The following is a 21448-nucleotide window of genomic DNA, read 5'->3' as shown; positions in this document are numbered from 1 at the left end:
GAATTTTAAGATTTTCACAGTCGTTTAACGTCCAATATATAATAAAATGCTATCCCTTCGCCCCTACTAATCTTAATTAAGACATGCATTTTCCTCTATAAAATCGTTATTCATCTATAATATGGATGATGTTTCTTATGTACCTGAGTATTGCAGGCCGATGCACAGCAATAATCATGGTCAGGATTCATTTAGTCGGATATCCAGCGCCCCTTTCTTTCGAAGTTCAGGGTTGACACAGCTGCCCCCATCTTAGTCGTCAACAATTTTCCCTAATCCAATAATATATTCGGATCCATCAGGCTATTATCGACCACCACCACTATCACTATCACGACCAGCATACGGATATGGATATGTGACTATTTTTCATCAAGGACATTAACAAAATATAACCCTATGATCGATCCACTATACCAGTCATAGGGACAATTACCGCCCCTCACCCTGACATATATATATATATATATATATATATATATATATATATATATTAGAGACATGCGAGTTGCATTTATCATGCATTGCTATTAGGGTTTATCATTTATCTAAAAAGTAGGCTAGATGAGTTAATTTGATGATAACTCATTACTCATGTCTCTTAAGTAAGAACACCAATGATAAGGTTTTTTTAATCATTTGTTCTTCGGACGTGATGGTTTAAATTTTACTATATAACAACTTATTTTGCTTCTGTTGTGAATAAAGATAGAGATTATTCGATCCTTATTAACATTTATTTAGAAGTGATGCATGATTCAGTGACTAAATCGATCGTATATGAAATGTGTATTGACATTTTCACTGTCCTCATACGAATGTAACATTATATCCAAACTGCTTAATTCTCTCCCAAAAAGCCTATGATGGAATTTAGCACATTTTCTTCAACTAGTCTGAGACATTAAAACAAAAGGGGTAGCAGAGATAATGTATGCCGTTTACACTCACAAGACAATCGTAAAAACAATTCTGTCCCAAGTAATACCATAAAAATAAAAAATAAAAAAAATCCGGAAAACTACAGGTAGTAATGATGATGTCTGCAAGGGAAACAATGAATCAGTAGAAAAGGTTACACTTAACAGGAAGGCAAAATCCATTACTCCAAAAGGAAAGAACGACTATGCCTGCAATTACATTAAAAAAATACAGAAATTAATCATGAAAAAAAAAAAAAAAACATGTCAAGGTGTTTCCAGAAGTTGATATCTGATAAGTAATTCTATATGTAAGAGCATATACGACCAACCTTATTTGCAATATTGTTTGAGAGCCAGTCGAGTCCCTCATAGAGCCCTTCACCAGAAGTGGCACATGTGCTCTGGATATACCTGCAATATTTTGTGTATACGGAGTGAGTGAAGGCCAAGCTTATCAGTTATCTCAGCAGCGTTCATAGCATTGGGGAGATCTTGCTTGTTTGAAAACACTAGCAACACAGCATCCCTCAACTCATCCTGACAAAGCAACAATGTCCAACATATTAAGCAGCATTTGAAGTCCTCTAAATGATACAACCTCTGGCTTCAACCACACGGTCTCGGTCATTGCTATCAACCACAAGTATAAGTCCTTGGGTGTTTTGGAAGTAATGTCTCCATAAAGGACGGATCTGGAAGTTATATATTGAAAATAACCACTAGAGTCGTCGAAAAAGAGTTGTACAGCAATTGAATCTTTTGTGATGGAAATAATGCATCTCAGCATTCAGGTTATATGATCTAGAGAGGTCTGACTTCAATCATTGTATCTCTGTATTTATAAATTATAACATAAAAAACCATACAAATTTTTATAGTTTAAGCTTGGCGTAATACTGGGTGCAAAAGCGTGACAAGATATGAGCACCAGCCTGCTTAAAACACCATAATTCTCCCCATGCATCTGTAGCATACCATATGATCATAAGCGCATTATCATGCTCATTATCATACATGCTCAAATGTGATTATGCTAAATTCTTATGGAAGTATTCCAACAAGCACTAGAAGCAATCATTTTCAGGCTAAGCAAACAATCATCTCAAAATTCAGATGTAGTTAGAAAAATCACTTTCGTCTCTTTGCCAAGGTAAGTTCTGTGAAAAGTAAATCTACAAGTAAAAAAAGAGGAAATATCAATAGCCATTGAAGGGATTCAATGTTCTATAATAAAACTAAATTACATACCTTGTCCTGACCCCCAACATCCCAAACGGTGAAGCTGATGTTCTTATATTCCACAGTCTCCACATTAAATCCTGATCAAATAATATCAGTTCTTATTGGGAAAAAAAAGTGCAACCTACACAGACCTCCTTTGCAAACAATCAGGTTAGATTAATTACAAAATTATAATGTCTGCAACAGTAAAAATTATAATTTGCCACCCAACAAGATATATATATATATATATTATGACAGGGGAACCACCCCACGGCAGAGCCATTAGGACTCACCCATGGAATCTAAACCCATGGGGATACTAGCACAGCAACCCACTGCCATGGCCTCCTACTTAAATCGTAGTTCGATCCTAGGAGGAATTGAACTTGTGACATGGGGCTCACGCACACAAGTTCGCCCTTACCACTTGACAATACAAATTTTCGAGAGCCTCAGAATCAAATCAAGACAAAAGCAAGCTCTTTCCAAAAACAAAAACAAAACAAAAATAAGAAAAGATCCAAAATAAGAAAACACTAGAACAGGCAAAAAAATGCATGCCAATTGCTAAATTTACTTTGTTAAGAAGCTATAATTAAAACAGAAACACTGCCATCGTTCACAAGACCAATTTCCACCTCAAAAGGCGAGTAATGAAGAGAAGTTGACATATTTGAAATCACAACCATCATAAAAGTCCAATAAGAGGAAGCCCCCGTCCTTAATTACATAGGGCAAATAGTAAAAACATATTTTACATTCATGAAAATCTTACAACCAATACCGCCTCTAGAAAATCAGAAAACAAACAGTTAAAACAAATCAGTAAGCAGAATAAAAAAATTTAACTACATTGATAAATGAAACCCCATAAGCTTATTGATGTTGAACCTTTTTATTGTTTTTATCGGTACTTACTGATGTTGAACCCCAGATGTTGAACTTACCAATGGTAGGAATGGTGGTAACAATCTCTCCCAGCTTGAGCTTATAGAGAATGGTGGTCTTACCAGCAGCATCAAGACCCACCATGAGTATACGCATTTCCTTCTTAGCAAACAGACGACTAAAAAGCTTGGTGAAAGACAGCCCCATTTTTTTCTTCAAGGTTTTCTATAGCCAGACATCTCAATATCATGTCAGTAATTTCATCAAGACCCCAAAATGTACATTTTAAGAAAATGCAATATCTATCACAACTCATACAAATAATGAGTATGTAGGAATATAAACCTGAGAATCATGAGCATTATACTATATGTATAGAGGCGTGGATATCGAGTGGTTGGTATAATATAATTTTTCAGAAACTATAATAATAAAAAAAATTAAGCAGTGTAGGATATAATAGAATGAGATTCAGATTTTAAGATTTTTATTAAGCTGATGCCTCAGATTGAAGTTCTTGGGTCGAAGCAGGACCGCGTCGTGATTGCAACACGACCGCCAGCTGGCCAACACGACACGAAACACCTGTCGGCACCACCAGCTCCCAAAGTCTCATCTAGTCAGTACCGGAACGGGGCTTAATGCCAAATCTAATCGAGAAACCCCGATCCGACGTTGGAGAACCAGAATTCTCAGATATACATCTAGAAACTAGATCAAAGCTACATACTTTTATGAAATGAAGAAAAAAATCCAAAGTCATATAAACCGAAACACGCAACAAGAGATCCAAAGGAAATTTGAAAGTTCTTGAAAGATAAATACAATTCATTCATGAATTTAAGAAAGAAATGTAGATCGAATATTTCTTATCAAATTTTCTTGTAAAAAATCTTCACAAAACTATATCGTAAGGCAATCATATCAATAGGAAGATCTGAAAGCAAACTGATGGGTTTCAGGCGCTTGAGGAATGGGAAATACACACAATTGCGAGATATTCTGTGAAATTTTCGCGAGAGATGGAAGCGAAACGACTTGCCTGAGGACGATGACTGAGATCTACCCTCTTTCCTCCCTCTGTCTCTCTGCCTCTCTCTCTCTCTCTCTCTCTCTCGGTACACAAAGAAAACTAGAAAAGGGAGCCGTCCGTCCTTCGCAACGATGCTTTCACGGGATATGAGGGTCGATTTTAATTATTTATAGAAAATAGAAATTGTTTTTTTTTTTTACACTTTTTATTCTTATTTTGTACTTATTAAAAAATAATAATCCTATCAGAAAAAAAAAAAAATGGACCCCTATTATCAAAAACTTTAATTTTTAAACTCCAAACTGTTATATTCCTTCAACTTTCAATCGGTTTAAATATAATTGGAATATAAGATGTTAGAGTGTCAACGATATCAAATTTATAAATGTTAAAATTATTAAATTATCCTTAATTTTGAGCAAAAACATATAAAAAGATTTATGAAAAAAATTGGGCCACCCAGGAAAATAAGGGCCACTACGAAGGCAGGCACCTGAGGCAAACCCATGGCGACCACCCATAAGACTAACAACTCCTCCTGGTGATCCAATCTTTTTTTTTCCTCATCATTAATTGATATTTATTTAATTTTAGCAATGGCATTTATATAATTTTCTTGGAAAATGTAGATGTAGAGTTCCATCGTTCAATTGTGCAAATGAGCTTGAGGTACAAATTGAGGATTGTGGTAATTTTAATTTAAGCTTGCGTTTGAATCATGTTGAGTTGAGTTGAGTTCTTTGAGATAATAAAATGAGTTTTGTAAGGCCCATCTAATATGAGTTTAGATAAGTTTAGATGTGTTTGAATGTTAAGATAAATTTAAATGTACTTATGAGAAGTTGAAAAAAATTGTAGATTCTGCGTGTAAATAGGTCTTGAGTTAAAAAATAATATGAATCTCACGTGTTAAGAGGTCTTGAGTTTAGTGATATTTAGTGATTTAAAAATTGTGTGTTTGGATGTTGGGTTAAGCTTAAATTTGAACTCAACTGCATCCATGTTCCAAACGTAGCGCAGTAAATTGATAGTTGTAGAAGTTTAGGGCATAATTTGAAAACAAAGAAATGATATTTTTGTAATTTTAGGATGTGTAAGTCTTGCGCACTCCTTTTAAAAAAATTGGATAAATTTGGGACACACATGAAAAAATTATTTTTTTAGTGATGGATTTTTTTTTTTAAAGAGGTATGCAAGTCTTGCACACTCTAAGAGTGTATCTTATTCTTGAAAAAAATAATAGTATTTTTGTGGTATACAATGAATTTTTTCCTTTATTTTTATTTTTTAATTTCCACTTCATTGGCAAGACCTTATTTGCTGCATTTGGTTACTTTTTATGATTAATGTGAATGGTAAATTGTAGGAGTGTAACGGATCCTGTTTTGTACATTTTTTAGAACTGAATTAGTATATACCAATTTTGAAAATTTAAGAATCGATACTGGACCGATTCACTACTGAAACCGAAACTTCCTGTTTTTCCAATTTCGATTCAGTCCGGTTCATTTTTTTCAGTTTTACAGATTATCTATGTTAGTAATAATATGATATTTATATATACTAAACTATTAGTCTATTTATATTATAATATAAATACATTATTTTATAATAATTAACATATACTAGTAGAGTATTAAATTTAACTAGTCTATATAAATTCTAGACTTTTTATATGAATATATATGATCAAATGTGTAAAAATGCATTTACAAAAAGAATATATATTATAATTTATTATGCTAAAAATGTATTTATTCTTTATATATATATGTATATATCAAAAGTTAGTTTATATTAATAACTTAATATTAATGTTTATGTTTAATATTAAAATTTATATGTTATATCAAATGTTGTATTCAAAATTGTAAGATTAATTTTATGTTATAAGATTAATAGACTTAAATAATAAGATTAAAATTTTATTTTACAATAATTAGTAATTTAACATATAATATATATCGGTTCTGATCGGTTTAAATCCGTTTTCAAAAAATGAAAACCGGTACCGTACCCATTTAGAACCGATACCGTACCGGATCACTTAGAAATTGGACCGAATCTTCCGATTCGATCTGGTCCAGTTCCGTTGAACTGATTTTTCAGTTTTTTTTTTCGCCCCTAGTAAATTGTATTCCACTTCAAAAGGGAGGAATTGCTATTCCGTTTATGTTAGGAATGATCAATTAATTTTAAAATCTTAAAATATAATTTTTTAAAAAATTAAACAAAACCACCTATTTTTAGAAGGGAAAGGATAAAGACACGAAATTTCATGTACACTTAAGTTAACCAACTCAATAACTAACAGAAAAGCGTATCCTTAATAGTTTACCTTGGTTTTATGCCTCCTGTTTATAGTTTGCCTAGTATGGAGAAGGCTGCGCACAACGTAGGATTCAAGAGACATTTTCTTCTCTTTTCTTTCGTTTCCGTTAGACTAATGAACATTAATCTATCAACATGAACTATAACTTATGCTTGCCTTAATAAATATATGTATGTATGTATGTATATTAACTGCAGCTTGCTTCTGATCTTCCTACTCCTTAGTGACATCTTCCACCAATGGCAAGATTTTCCAAATGAAGCCCGACGTCAAACTGAGAAATAGCTCATGGATCATGCTCTTTATGCATTGTTTTGTGTTGAGAGAGAGAGAGAGAGAGAGAGAGAGAGCCAACTAGACAAATTTATTTATCATTCTTCACAAGAAACAAAAGTACCATGAGCTTCTAAGCTCTAAAGGAGGGAGGAGAACTGGGTAGGGGGTTGTTTGGAGCAGGTTGCAGAAAAAAAAAAAAGCTCAGATGCTAATCTGAAACTGCTCTTTCCAACTCTTAACAGGTCAAGCAGTAGCAGGCATGCCTGCTCACTCTCCAATCATCCTCTCTGCCTTCTCTCCACGCTCACCTGGAAATCACGTTATAAATATTTAGTCGAATACATCTTGCATTGGTAGGAGCTAGGGAGACGAAGCATCCCAAAATCTTGATCATTCAAAGTGCAATGAGTTACCGGTGCGAACTCTTATTACGTCTGACACAGGCACCACTGCACCATCAATGAAAAGGTATTACACGTTTGATTAGTAATTCTGAAGCCACCTATATATAACTAATAGAACCTAGAATCTGAATGTTTCTTAATCCGAGCAACAACCCCCCCATAAGAAAAAAACAAATAATGGACCCTTCTATTACAGGCATGAGCAACAAATAACTTGATTATAATTAACCACCTGATTACAAGTACATGGGTTTTACTCTCTATAGTGGACGGACTCAAAAAACTTGCTCACCTTCTACCTTGGACTTCAAATAATCTGATAAGCAGGCATGTTAAAGCTGAATTGGCTTGGCCATTATCCAACAGTCTTTCATAAGTGTAATATTAACTCACTCCTATTTATCAGGAAAAAAACCCCCCCACTTCTCACTGTTCACTCACTATTCATTTTACAAGCAAGCATACATAGCAATTTTCACTCATTAAAAAAAATCATGTTCGCCAATCATATTCAAGTAGATGATACAACATCATAAGCATGTTCCTCAGAAGCACACTTTTCCACTTCCACTCCTACTTCAAGTGTCGCTAGCCAGGCCATAAAACTAGAAATGGAACATTATAAGAACTATTATTTCTTTCTGTCATTCTGCATTTTCTTTGCCAATCCAATTGTAGCTGTAAGGCTTCAGATTAAGTCAAAAACTACCATAAGAGATGTCTAGAAGAAAATGCAACTTTCATTTTATTCGAAACGTTTGTGCACCAAGATAGCATCAGCTCTCTAAAGTTGCAAACATGATCTAGCAGAATTAATACATCTGGTTATTCCAAAACCAAACAGAGGTTATGTGTAATTTTTTTGAAAACATAGTCTAAACGGTGTTGATAGAAACAAGCAACTCCGTCAAATCAAATGACATGAATAGCCTACCAAGATGAAAAAATAAAGGTACATATAAAACAACTTTGGCTTAAGTTTCTATTAACCTGCTTGTATATTGATAGTGTCATGTATTAGCTTTAAAGTTTAACAAAAGGAAAAAGAAAAGGAGATAGATATTTCTTTTTCAATCGGAAATTCCACATAAGTTAGAAATCTTACAAAAAATTTTTCCATCACCAATCTCCCCAGTTCTTGCCTCCTTGATTATTGTCTTTATTACTGCCTCAACCTGAGAGACCATGATTTGCAGGTGTCAATTAGCAACATTATAGTGACGATATCCCGCAACATTTTTTCCACTTTACTGAGCAGCAATATGCCAAATAGTCAACTAATTTTCTAGGTAAATAAAGGCTTATATTCTAGTCCCTACAACAAATATGCCACTTGGACTCTTCATACCTGATCTTTGATCACCACAATTTCCATTTTAACTTTGGCAACAAACTTGTCCTCAGAAAACTCAGAACCTACATATTAATAAACAACATAAAAAAACCAACCAAATTGGTGACCATATAAGAAAGAGCATATAAAAAGATAGGTGAAACCAACAAAAATAATTCCCTTTTTAGCAGCAAAATAGACAAAAAAAAAAAAACACCACTGAGTAATATTAAAAAGTGAAAGACAAATCCATATCAAATTATAATTTACCAGCTAATGAACTACTTAGGCTGTTTTGAATCTGATAGATTGGAAACATGCAATTTGAATAAAGGAGAGGGTGAAACATTAAGACAATGAATTTTCTCCATAGAAGATAAGTCCACATCAACCAATCTAATCAGTAAATATCCATCCATAGTAAATCTAGTTTTCAACACCTATAAAAGACAGACTTACCGCCCTGCCTTTCTGCTGACCCACCTTGAGCACCAAATCCCCGAACATCAGAGACTGTAACCCCACGAATACCCATTTTCAGCAGAGCCTTTATTTTCAGGAAAGAAACAAAGATTACTTCCATATCAACTAATTAATTAGCTTAGTCAAAATCATGGTCCGGAGTAATTCAATAATTGAAAAGAAAATGCGAAGCTGACTATTGCCTAAAGCTGTTATTGTACCAGAGCAAATCCGTTTGTTATATATGACTTGAGCATTAGTGCCCGGATGGAAGTTTGAAGAAGTTCATAAATCAATGAAAATGTATGCAGCCAAGTGGTGGCCAAAGGCATCATCCTATAGCAGTAGGGTTAAGCCAATGTCTGGTTGATGAAGATTAGATCTATACAGCCATATGGAGGAAGGTCACCAATAGTTTCCTTTAATTGAAATAATTACCACACGTGGATGTTATAGTTGATTACCAAATCAATCTTGTCAAATAGTAACCTGTGCTCATTTAACCATGCAGAAGTAGACGTTATGTGTTACAATAACAGAGGAAAAAATTTTCTGAAGCATTGTGTGATCACTTTTATGGAACCTTTATACAGCTTGTAGAATTGACAACCAATTCTGTTACAAAAAAGGCGATTAGGTGCTAAGAAAGAAATGGATCAGATGGAGTTTGTCGTGACATATACCGACATTCTAGTCTGTTCAGCTGACATAAATCATTATGCAAAATGAATATTTCTTCTCAGTAAAGTAGTATCCGAGGGGCATAATCAGTAGCCTTAAATTTGAAATTGGCTTTGTCATTGGATCATTTGTGGAAGGCCAGGTGGTGGTAATTACTTCAAGCAAACTGATCCAATTTGCATGGTACCCTTAGGGTTAGCTTCTTGTAGCTATAGATTACAAAGCATTAAATACAAAATAATAACAAAAAACAACTGAGAAAAGCATGAGGGCTTGAAGATCAGCAGTGCTGATCCTTGATATAACCAGGATTCCGCTTTGAGTCTAAGGCAGTGCCAATGGAGAGAGAACATAACTTGATCTGTAATTTCATATGGGACCTAAATTAAAAGCCTATATTTGACATGCTGTGACAAGTCATGGCTTGAGATGAAACAAGGCTTAAAGAAGTACTATTAAGGGATCTCCTCTGAACTTGATCATTATGGTAAAAAAATTTCAAACTTGCAAATGCCATTGAGTATATAATAATTTGAAGCAATTTGAGCAATAGTGCTTGTAATTAGTGCTTAGAGGTTAAACAGATCGCAGTGACTAGGATACCAGAATCGAAACATTTTCTAAATCTTCCGGCACAAACCCAACAAAAAAAAAAAAAAAAAAAAAAAAAAAAAGAGAAAGAAAAAAGAAAAATCGATTCCTAATCACACAGTTATGATCAAGTCTCATCAACACTTACCGAAGAAACCAGAGGGACTCGCCAGGACCTATTTCATCCCAAATTCAGCAGCAAAACAAAGAGAATGAAAACACAGTTAGATATGGAAAAGTAAATAAGCTCCTTTCAAAACGAAAAGAAAAACCATTAACCATAACTACAAATTTAGGGGAAATTTTCTATAACATGCATGCACGCTTAATAAGACACACATACCCCCCAAAAAGAATATTTTTTTTTATAAGTAAAATACAATCGTTTATAAATCAAACACCCCAAAAAGAAATTACGTGCACGAAACGGAAAACAAAGTAGAAAAAGCAGGTTTTTGAGACAGAAAGAACCTCAGAATAGCTTCAACTTTGTAAAACTTCGAGTCCGGGACATAATCTAAAAGCAAAGCAAAAGTAAATATCAACTTGGATAACCAAGTAATGATCTAAGAAAATCTACAACATTTATCCCAAAGCCATGAGCATGTCTTCCCCGAAGACTGATTGAGAGTGAAGGACAAACCAGGAGAGCCCTGGGCTCTGATTACGGGCAAAATCGAGGCATTCCTCGAGTGCTTGAGAGTGACATTGAGCTGAGGAAGGAGGCGGGAGTCTCCGAACTTGGGGAGTAGTACCGAGGAGGAAAAGTCCATGAGTGGGAGTTCCTTGAGGTGGGAATGGAGGGGACCAAGGGCGCCTGGTTTCGCCATTGTAGCCATGGCGAGCAGAGAGTGGGGATTCTGTCTCTGTTGCCTCGCAGTTAACGCTGTAGCCTTTCGTAGGAAAGGGGTGATGATTTATGTTCGGTTTTGATATGACACTTCAACTTGGAAGGCTCGTTCTTAGGTAGACGGGAAATTTTAAGGCACATGTACATCTCTTTTGGAAGAATGAATTTATTATTAAAATATTAATTAATTAATTTTATATATGTATCATATTTATTTTTTATTTTTTTTTTAAAAATATAAGATATTTGTATATTTTATAACTGTAATTATCTTTTTTTTAAATTAATATAATTTTATACAATACGTTAGATTTATTTTATAATAAAAATAATTTTACAATTTAATGTATTATTAAATCTCTTTAAGACTAAAATATTTTTCAATTTTTAATAATATCGATTTTATAATTCTATTTAGAATAATTTTATTCTCAAGTCAATATGTGTATCAAATCATTTATATTACTTAAATAATAAATTTTACTTAATAAAATTTAAATTTTAAAATTTATATTCTAAATAAAATTATGTTATGCAACTACTTTACTAGATATTCTCTAAACACTGATTTGATAATAAAAATTTTCTTCTATTTTCGATGAAAGTAGTTATATAAAATTTAAATTTAAGTATCAAAATTAATATATTTTTTATGAAATAATATTATTATATTATTAAAAAATGATTTATACAGTCATGTACTCTTATGAAAAAGAAATGGGACAAATTTGGGACCAAAATCAATTTTTTTATGGTGAATTCATTTAAAAAAAAAAAAAGTGTGCAGAATTTGTACATTACGTACATTATATTATTTATTATATAAATGATAAAATATATTATATCAATAATGGGAGTATCGATTCTAAACTTTATATCCTTAACACAATAAATTATATTCTAAACTTTATAATTTTATCAAATTTTCATATAAAATATAATAAATAATTTAAAATTTTCAAATCTCAAAATAATAATAATATTAAAAAAATAATATTTTAATAATATTTTATTCAAATAATATTCAAATAATAAATAATTTAAGATAGATTGTAAATAATAATGAGATGAGTTGTGAATAATAATGAGATTTGTGAATTAAAGTTATTGAATAGTAATGAATAGTAGTGAGATGAGTTGAGATGAGCTAAGATGAACTGCGAATCCAAACGTTTAATGATGTCGGGAGGTTTGAATAATTAATTGAGATAAAAGATGAATAAAATATTATTAGAATGAATAAAGTCTTAGTAATTATTTTTATATTAAATGACTCTTATTGGATTGCATTAAAATAGATATAAATTCATAAAAATTAATTATTATTATATATATCCCATATGATTAATGGTAAGAATTGGTGGTATGGAGGCTTGAATTCGTACAAAAGCTCAGATACATCGCAATATCCCAGCTTTGAAGCCAGTCAAGAAAGGTAGTCAAAACGAAAATGATTGAGGATTGTAGTAGTAGCAGCCCGTACGAACGAATAAGAAGAAAAAGAGACATTTACCGCAGCGATTTGCCAGCCATCCAGTCATAGGTACAAAACAAAGGGCCAAGTGGGATATTTAGTACTAGACAAATGTTAGAGATAACAAAGATTATATAAAAATAAATTTATAAATTAATCATATAAATTTATATAATTTTATAATATAATTTTATAATAAAAATAATTTTATAATTTGACCTATTGTATCAAATCAAATCAAATTAATTTATAAATTTAATTTTATGTAATTCTTTTATAATTAAAGTATTTATCTTATTATATATGTATAAAATAAGATAAATTACAAAAATTGAAAAAGTGATTTAAATAAAAAAAAAATGAAAAAGTCAGTATCTTATTTGTTTGAAAAAAAAAATATAAAATTAAAGAAAGACAAAATAAAGATATCTAAACTTCAGTAAAGTATGAACATTGGTCTGCATCCATATTAGATTATTTATTTATTCTATATATAATAATAAAATATTATTAATTTAATATTAAGGGCATTTTAGTAAAACATGATCATTCATTAAATTCTATAAATGAGATACACGTCAAATGGTCAAGGATCTTAAGGACCTTTTAGGAGAACAAGATTCTTCATTAAATTCTGTAAGGAAAATACATGTCAAATGATTAAGAGTTTTAAGGGCCTTTAGATAAAATAGGACTTAACGGAAAAACAAGAAAAATTAACCAAAAAATAACAAAAGTTACTATTTACAGTTATATATATATATGAAAAATGCTAGGTCCACATAAATTTTTTACAGAATCCGTCCACCAACTGACTTGGTTGATGCAAGGTGGATTTAAAAAAAATAAAAAAATAAAAATCCTACCTCATCTCTCACCCCCCCCCCCCAACCATCTCTTTCATCGGAAGCTACGAGCTCTCATCTCTCTCGTCTGCCTCATTTCCACGTACGAACTTTCTCTTCTTGAAAATCATTTCCTTCGTCTCCTTGAACCATACGATCCCTCATCTCCTTCATCTCCCTCATTTCCTTGAACCACATGAACCCATCTCCCAGAAATATGAAGCCACGCCCGTGGCCTTCATCTCCCCGAGTCCACTTTGTATGCACAAAAAGTGAGAAAACAAGCAAAAAGTTTGGAAGTTCATTGTTAATGCTTGTGAGTATTTATACAAAGAAAATAATATATACAAATATATACATATAATACAATAATAAATTGTAAGCAAATTAGGTGAACAATGGTATATGGGTCAACACCGGCGATTGTCAACAAAGAGAAAATTGTCCATTTTTCTTATCTAATTCCAGGTGACTTTGTATAACAGATTTTATGTTTTTTAGCACTTGATTTTTCCTAACATTTGTAGATAAAAACCCTAACATTTGAATAAACATAGAGAAAAAGATGGACAAAAAATTACGGTTCGAAAAAGGGGGAAAGGGAGGCTAGCAGAAGGTGGACTAAAATCAGAAGTCGGTGTCGAAAATGGGGTTTGCTATGCATCTGCCTACACCCGGCACACACTTCACATATTTTTTTTTTACACTCAATGCATTGAGTGTGTGCCGGTGTAGGCAGATGCAAAAATTTTTCCGTCGAAAATAGAGGAGGAAAACGTGGCCGGTACCTATAGGCTGTAGCAATACAATGAGAGGAGATGGACGATAACGGGACGATTGGCTGAGTCTATTTTCACTTTTGGTTTTTTTTTTTTTTTTTCAATTCACGCGGCATGTCACTCAAGAGTACATGTCATTGGGTAAAAAACTGATGTGGCCAGCTTCGGTGACTGTAGCAGCTGCCATATATATATCTTATATGTAAGAGCACTCTCATTGGAATAGCTAAATTAAAGTACATTTTTTATGAATGTAAGATGAATTTAACTTTTAGCTATTCCATTTATATAAATCTCTGCATTGGAATAGCCATTTTTTCATTATATGACAATAAAATAATATAAGATGAATTTAATTTTGACTATTCACATCAAATCTCCAAATTGAATTATCTATTTATTCATTATATAGTAATGAGTAATTAATAATTTTGAAAATTTTTTAATTTTTTTAATTATGAATTTATTTTAATTTTTCATATTTTACTATTTATAATATTATATATTAATTTGTAATTGTATTCTAATTATATTTTTTCAATTGTCATTTAAAATGGAGAGAGAAATAATTAATATTAAAAGGAAAGAGAAAGAAATAATATAAAAATGATTTGATGAATGAATAGTGTCTTCTAAATTTAGAAATTAGTTTGGATATTACTGTAGCTATAAATATTTGGAATATAGCTAATTCACTGTGAGCAATTTATCCACCTAATAGCTAAATTCTCATTGGATTTAGTTTTTAGCTAATCCAATGAGAATGCTCTAATAAGCGCCAATAAGCCTGCAGGTGTCGTTCACTATTGTTTCCATTTTTGCCCTTACGTTTCTAATCTATTTCCATTGCAGTCCTTCTCTTTTTCTCGTGTTTTTTTTTTCTCCAGAATTGCCCTTACTTTTTTAATCATTTTCCGTTTGCATCCTTTGTTTGTAGTCTTACTCTATTTTTTTACCGATTATACCCCTACTTTTCAATTCAATTTACACGTTTATGCTTTCCAGTTCTTTCTAGCACCGTTTGTACTTTACAGTTCTTTCTTGCACCGCTTCGACTGATTCCAGTTTAGTATTATCAGATTTGTAAAAATTGATTAATTTTAAATTTTTTATTATTCTACTCTTCTGCCGCTTCCACCGATTGACACTTCATATAAAAGCAGTTTTCACTTCATATAAAAGCAGTTATGCACGTCTTTTACTTTCTACTCCATTTCTTCATCCGTTTTACTTACTGTTATTTCTCTCACGTTTAAATCAAAATCCTCACTCAAATCCTGCAAAAAATCAGTGGCTCAGGGTTGATAGAATTGTTCCTCGTTTGAAATTTCAACAAATATGTTAAAATCCAAAATAGAGACTGTTTAGCAGATAGTTAGTACACATGCACGATAGAAAAGTATAGACTGCAAACTAGAAGACGAATCGTATATATGATGGAGCTTCAATCCTTGAAAGCTGTAAAATAAGCTTCTTATTTAAACGTATATGCTAAAATAAGCTTCTTATTTGTTGTTCCTGTTCTTCATTTATTATTTTTTATTATTGTTATATTATAGTACTTATAAACATTAAGCAAATTATGTGTATAATATATATTGTAAACAGGAAAATAAATTCTGAAAACATAGACATAAATCTGTACTCCATTTGTAGTTAAGATTTCTATGTTATGGTTATCAATATTTTGCAGATAACAAATGTGATTTTTTTATGATAAAAAATAAAAACTTAAAATATAGATGAAACTCTATTCATTAATATTTAAAATTAAAAAATTTAATAAATCTAAATTATCGTTTTGTTGTTTATTGTGGATTGGCAGGTAATTAGTTTTTCATATGTTTTCATGTGTTAAATAATTATATAATTAAATTGTTTAACACTTATTTAACAAATATTGTTATACGATTGAAAACTATAGAAAACTATATATATATATATATATAGAGAGAAAAAAATAGGATATTATGCAACTTTTATTTGCAATCTCACAAATTTTATTCTTATTATATAGTTATTTTTGTTTTTGACAGTTAGATAACCACTTATTATAATTGAATTTAAATAAAAAATATTAACAAATTATATTTTAATATGTTAGTGTAGCTTTATTTAACAAACGACAATGTATTATTGGAATAATCATATGATCTTATATAATATATTTCTTTATAATATGCATTTTGGTTTTGTCACTTTGTGCTTGTCTTCCTGTTCGCTGATTGGCTCTAATTCTACTAATTTTTTATTTGTCCCTATCTCCAAGTATATATGTATTATTATTTATACAAATAGATGTTGTTATTTATATTTTATAATATTTAATGCATTTATTTCTACAAGGCATCTTGCAAATATATGCAATTGTGATTATTAATTAGAATTGCTCAATATATGTTGTATCTGTATTAAGATTTTTAATTGTAAAGAGTTCAATATCATATTGTCAATTTCTCCTATTCTCATTGTTCTTTTAGCTACCCTTTTGAAATAATTTATTGAAATGAAATGACATGTTATTGAAATGATTACATGATCTTGTATAATATATTTCTTTACAACATGTGTTTTGGTTTTGTCATTTGTACTTGTCTTCTTGTTCGTTGTTTGGCTCTATTTTTACTGATATTTTATTTGCCCCTATTTCCAGGTACGTTTTATTATTATTTATACAAATAGATGTTATTTAATTTTTTTTTTTAATTTATATAAATGCACCTGTAGTAAAAATAAGTCACTTTTATTAAATAAGTCACGTTTAAAAATAAGTAAATCTCCGAATACATTTATTTTTTTATATGTGATTATTTTTATAATCAATGGAAATTTTAAAATATAGACAAAACTATTATATTTTATAATTATATATATTAACCTATCTTTTATTATTACATATTTTTAGATTTCATAAATGTTATTTTTAAAAATATTTTTTATATTTTCACAATTGGGCATACGTGCAATGCACTAGTTTGCCCTTTAATAGTGTGTGTGTATATATATATATATATATATATATATATATGAGCAAACAGCCTTTGCACCGTGTTGGGAAGAGAACCAATAACACGCAGGAGGAAACATTCCAAGTCTTCGATTAACGATGAGCTCAGAGCGTATGCCACATCTATATTTAACATTGGCCTGGCAATTCAACAAATCCCTCTAGTTTTCATGGAAAAATTTCTCAAAAAAGTCGATCGAGGTCATTGCATATGTGAGTCGGCAGTACTTGCATCAGCATATCTGGTACTATAAATAGGAGATAGAGGAGTTATAAGCACATACAATGGGTTCTGCACGCGCAAACGAAGACTGCCTTGGATGGGCGGCAAGAGATGAGTCTGGAGTTCTCTCACCTTACAAATTCAGCCGTAGGTATGAAACAATATATAATTGATAGCTAGACGTTGGTTTTCTTCTCCAGATTAAAGAAAAAAATTACAGAGATCAAAGCCTATTTAATATCATATATATATATAGCATCACTAATTTGTTTGTTGTCGATCGCAGTTTGATCTATATATGTTTAATTAAGCTTGATGACTTTCCTGATTTGACTTATGATTTCCAGACTAGTTACTGCTAATAATTAAAATGCTGAAGTTGGAAGAAACTGAGCTGTTGGAATTAAATTCATGCAGGGCTGTTGGAGAAGATGATGGTTCTATAAAGATCACGCACTGTGGAGTTTGTTATGGCGACGTGGTTTGGGCCAGGAACAAACATGGAGACGCCAAGTATCCTGTGGTGCCTGGGTATTAATTAATATAATGTGCACTAATTTCATGATAAAGATAGTCAAATCACATCATTGGGACCTATTATTTATATCTATAAATAATAAGTAACTAATAATTTTTATGTAATTAACTCAAATACAAAGCTTCCATGCATGCCACCTGTGTGCTGAGTGTAATATTAATAAACAATCTTGAAAAAAAATATATATTTTTCTTCTTCTGCTATTTTTATAAACTGATGGTCATTGGATTATTTGCATGGCTGCAGACACGAGATTGCTGGAATTGTGAAGGAGATTGGTTCAAATGCCCGCGGTTTCAAAGTTGGGGACCATGTTGGGGTGGAACTTATGTTAACTCTTGCTGGGATTGCCATTTTGGTAATGATGCATTAGAAGTTTATTGTGCAAGGGTGTAAGGCCCAGTGTTTTTGTGAGGCCCGGATCATGCGCGAAGGCCCAACCCCTTTCCTTGGAGGTGTGCGAACGGTGCCGTTTTGGGGGTAAGTTCTCTTCTTCCTCAACTTTTCTTTCCCCTCTCCCCCCCCCCCCCCCCCCCCCCCGATTCGGTTTCTCTTTTCTGGTTTTCACCCATGTCCCTCTCTCTCCTATAACCCACTCCCCTTCCCGAGTTCCTCTCTTCTCTTCGTTGGGTCTGTTTGTGAGTCCGAAATTCATGCCCTAATTTTCCTACACATTTTTCACAAAATCAGTTTCTCACTCTGTCGCATCTCTCCATTGCAGCAGATCACTGTGTTTCTCTCTCTCTCGCGTCCCTCTAGTTCTGCAGTTGGTGTTCTCTCTTCAGACTCGGCTCTTCTCTCCCTCTTGCGCAGTGTTTCGTCTTCAGGTATATCTCTCTCTCTTTCTCTCTCAAGTCGACGCCTTCCTCTTATTTTTTTCTCTGTTTCATGTGTTTCCGGCTTTTAATTTTCTAGGTGGTGCTGCTGTGTTTTCCCCACTCTGAGCTCCCTCATTAGACGCTCACTCTCTTCCATTTCTCTTTTGTTCTCTTCCGTATGCGAAGTGGTTAATCTCCTTGCTGTGGTGTTGACGCTGAGCTCTATTGAACGTGTAAGGAAACCGAGTGCCGTTTTACATTGTTTTTCATGGTGAAAATTAGTGGCTTTTAATATTTTGATCGTTGGAAAATTTCTACTGTTTATAATCGAATTTGAGGGCTATGTAATCTGATGGTGTTTTGCTGTTGATAAAGGATTATAAAGGGTGGTTGTTGGGTTTGACGTGGTTGTGGGAGGAGTTTTGTAACTATTCAGGGTTGTGTTGGCTGTTCTGAGTTTTGAATTATTTGGGTTGGATGTGCAGTAAACCAAATAGATACTCGGAGTTGAGTAGTTGCTATTTTTGGTACTGTTCGGGTTTTTATACGACTGTTGGAGTGGAGGTTAAATTATTTGGAGTAATATTATGGTTGTTTTGATTGAGTTGTAGGTGATTGCTTGAAGTTAGGGGCCATTGAAGTGGGATTGATATTTTATTATTTCTGTTTGACGTTGACTTTTGTGGGTGTTTAGGATAATATCAAAGACTAGTATATGGTACTTTGGGTTGAAATGCGGGCTGTCCAATTTACTATATGGTTGTCTTAGTGAGTTGTTGTTGCTATTATATGGTTTGGGATTATGGGTTTTTATTATTAGATGGAAGTTATGCCTATTGTCGTTTAATACTTGGTGTATATATTTTTGCTTCTATCAATAGGTGACGAGATTTTCAGAGGTCGAATCCAAGACGTAGATAATACGCTGCAGGAGTCAGGTAAGCGGGGTTCCTATGCTAGGTTTTATACGAGTTATTAAGACTGAGATTGACTTTCTAAAAACTTTACATATTTTGTGATGAAATGAGAACTTGGGAAAACAAAACCGACCTCAGTCGTTTATTTGCATACTCATGAAATTTGTGTGGAAAAGGAAAATTATTTTCTGACATGCATTGTATAGACATGAGCTAAATTTTGTTATGATGTCTTTGAAATCTCAAAAAGATCGATATTTGAGAATTCTGAAAAATTGTGCATTTATTTAGAAAGATGCTCCAACTTTTGTTTTCAGTATGTAAGAATGACCTGGTTATGTTTTGGTACTATGTTCTGTTTTGATATGGCATCTAAAAACCTTTGGAATGATGTACTGATTTTGTATCTGACTCTGTCTCTGCTTTGCTCTGTTTGGGTTGGTACCAACTTCTCTGTCTCCGAGTGCACCCACTTTGGAAACAAAGTGGTTTTTATTGTGGTCTTCTTGTGTGCACACTTGGAGCTCCGAGAAAAATAAGGGAAAGATTTTACCTCTGTCTCTACCCGGTTTGGCCACCGGGGATAGCACAACTCTACCACGGGGGTGAAACATGGTCTCTGCTCTGTAAGATGCTCTGTTTTGATTTGATGATGATGCTCAGTTTATGTTATGCCAAAGTACTATGGGTTTTTACTTGTCTTAAAATCACTGCTCTGTTACTTTTGAAGATATGTTCTGTTCTGCATGATAACTCTGAAAAGTATTTTGTTCTGCATGCTATACTTTGTAAATGCTCATGTTTGCACGCTAGCATATGTTCTCTGATTACTGAGTTGTTGATAACGCTCCCCCTATCATTATAATATTTTTCAGATGATGTGGAGTGTCCAACCCAGGACCTGGATTAGATTGGTGAGCATGATTAAGCTGAGAAGAGGATGTTAGAAGAAGGAATTCTGATGTCCTTTATTTTTAATGTTTTTTAGATTTAATTATATCTTGGGTTTAGTAAGACTTATGAAATTATTAGTTGGTCTGTTATGACTACCAGGAGATTGTGGACTCCTTAGTTTATTTTGCTGCGGTAATTACTTTGTGGAGTTTTCAATGTGGTTATTTAGAATACATGAGATTGAGTTTTGCTAATAAAGTTTTTGGAGTTTTATTTTAGTTGTGTTGGAAAACATGTTCTTAAGTGACATGTAGTAATTCTCCAGGCCACCCGGGTTTGGGGCGTTGCTTGCTTTGGGCGAGCAGCTCTTGTCTCATCAAAGTCATTGGCCTCTTCAGCTCCTCGTTCTCGCCTACATGGCTGGTGACTTTTCTAGCTCACCTACTTTGGGGAGAGATACTCATCTCCACCTCGCTCCAAGACATATCTTCCAGAACATTTTTAAGGTGCTTGTTCACCCACATGTTGGACTAACTACACTTTGCAGCACTCACAACAATTTTCTTCACCAACCAGTGGAGTGTTCCTCATCTTTCTTTCTACTTGATCGTATTGGTGGTTTTTCTCCTTGCACTAGCGGGGCCCTCACATTCTCTGTACTCCCCATACCATTCCTAAGTGGCATGTTACCACGACTTTAATACGGGTTGAGAGATTCTCCGTGATGATTGGGGTGGGGCGTTTCTGTATTGGCTTAACATGATATCGCGAGTAGAGGTAATCCCCACATTCATCAAGTGGAGTGTCTTTTGAAATGATTTTGTAGAGGTGTTCCATGTGTAATTGGGTAGAGAGATTTCCCATGCCAAATGGGTGGAGGATTCCTGCACTTGGTGATTTTTATGAATGTACATGTGGTTTTTCTCATGGGCTATTTCATCGCCATGCTTATGGAT

At 32.9% G+C, this 21448-nt stretch overlaps 2 protein-coding genes across 2 annotated transcripts; both read right to left on the bottom strand.

The window, feature by feature from the left end:
• Positions 1-869: 869 nt before the first annotated feature.
• LOC108993696 (ADP-ribosylation factor) lies at positions 870-4206 on the bottom strand. The gene is given in 6 exon segments (XM_035693057.1): positions 870-1342; positions 1344-1520; positions 1523-1615; positions 2172-2242; positions 3095-3260; positions 4078-4206. Coding segments are annotated over 5 exon segments (606 nt in total). The 5' UTR covers positions 3243-3260; positions 4078-4206; the 3' UTR covers positions 870-1225.
• A 2537-nt stretch (positions 4207-6743) lies between these two features.
• LOC108993646 (nitrogen regulatory protein P-II homolog) lies at positions 6744-11103 on the bottom strand. Its single transcript, XM_018968632.2, has 8 exons — positions 10791-11103; positions 10619-10664; positions 10296-10323; positions 8873-8960; positions 8429-8496; positions 8186-8255; positions 7090-7125; positions 6744-6984 (listed from the first exon to the last, which is right to left on the bottom strand). Exons 1-8 carry the CDS (start codon positions 10984-10986, stop codon positions 6944-6946), a joined length of 573 nt encoding a protein of 190 aa, XP_018824177.1. The 5' UTR covers positions 10987-11103; the 3' UTR covers positions 6744-6943.
• Between the last annotated feature and the right edge of the window lie 10345 nt (positions 11104-21448).

This window comes from Juglans regia, chromosome 8 (genome assembly GCF_001411555.2).
Source record: "Juglans regia cultivar Chandler chromosome 8, Walnut 2.0, whole genome shotgun sequence".
Lineage (NCBI taxonomy): Eukaryota > Viridiplantae > Streptophyta > Magnoliopsida > Fagales > Juglandaceae > Juglans > Juglans regia.
Note: the sequence above shows the minus strand (reverse complement) of the source record. Positions and strands in the feature narration are given on the sequence as shown.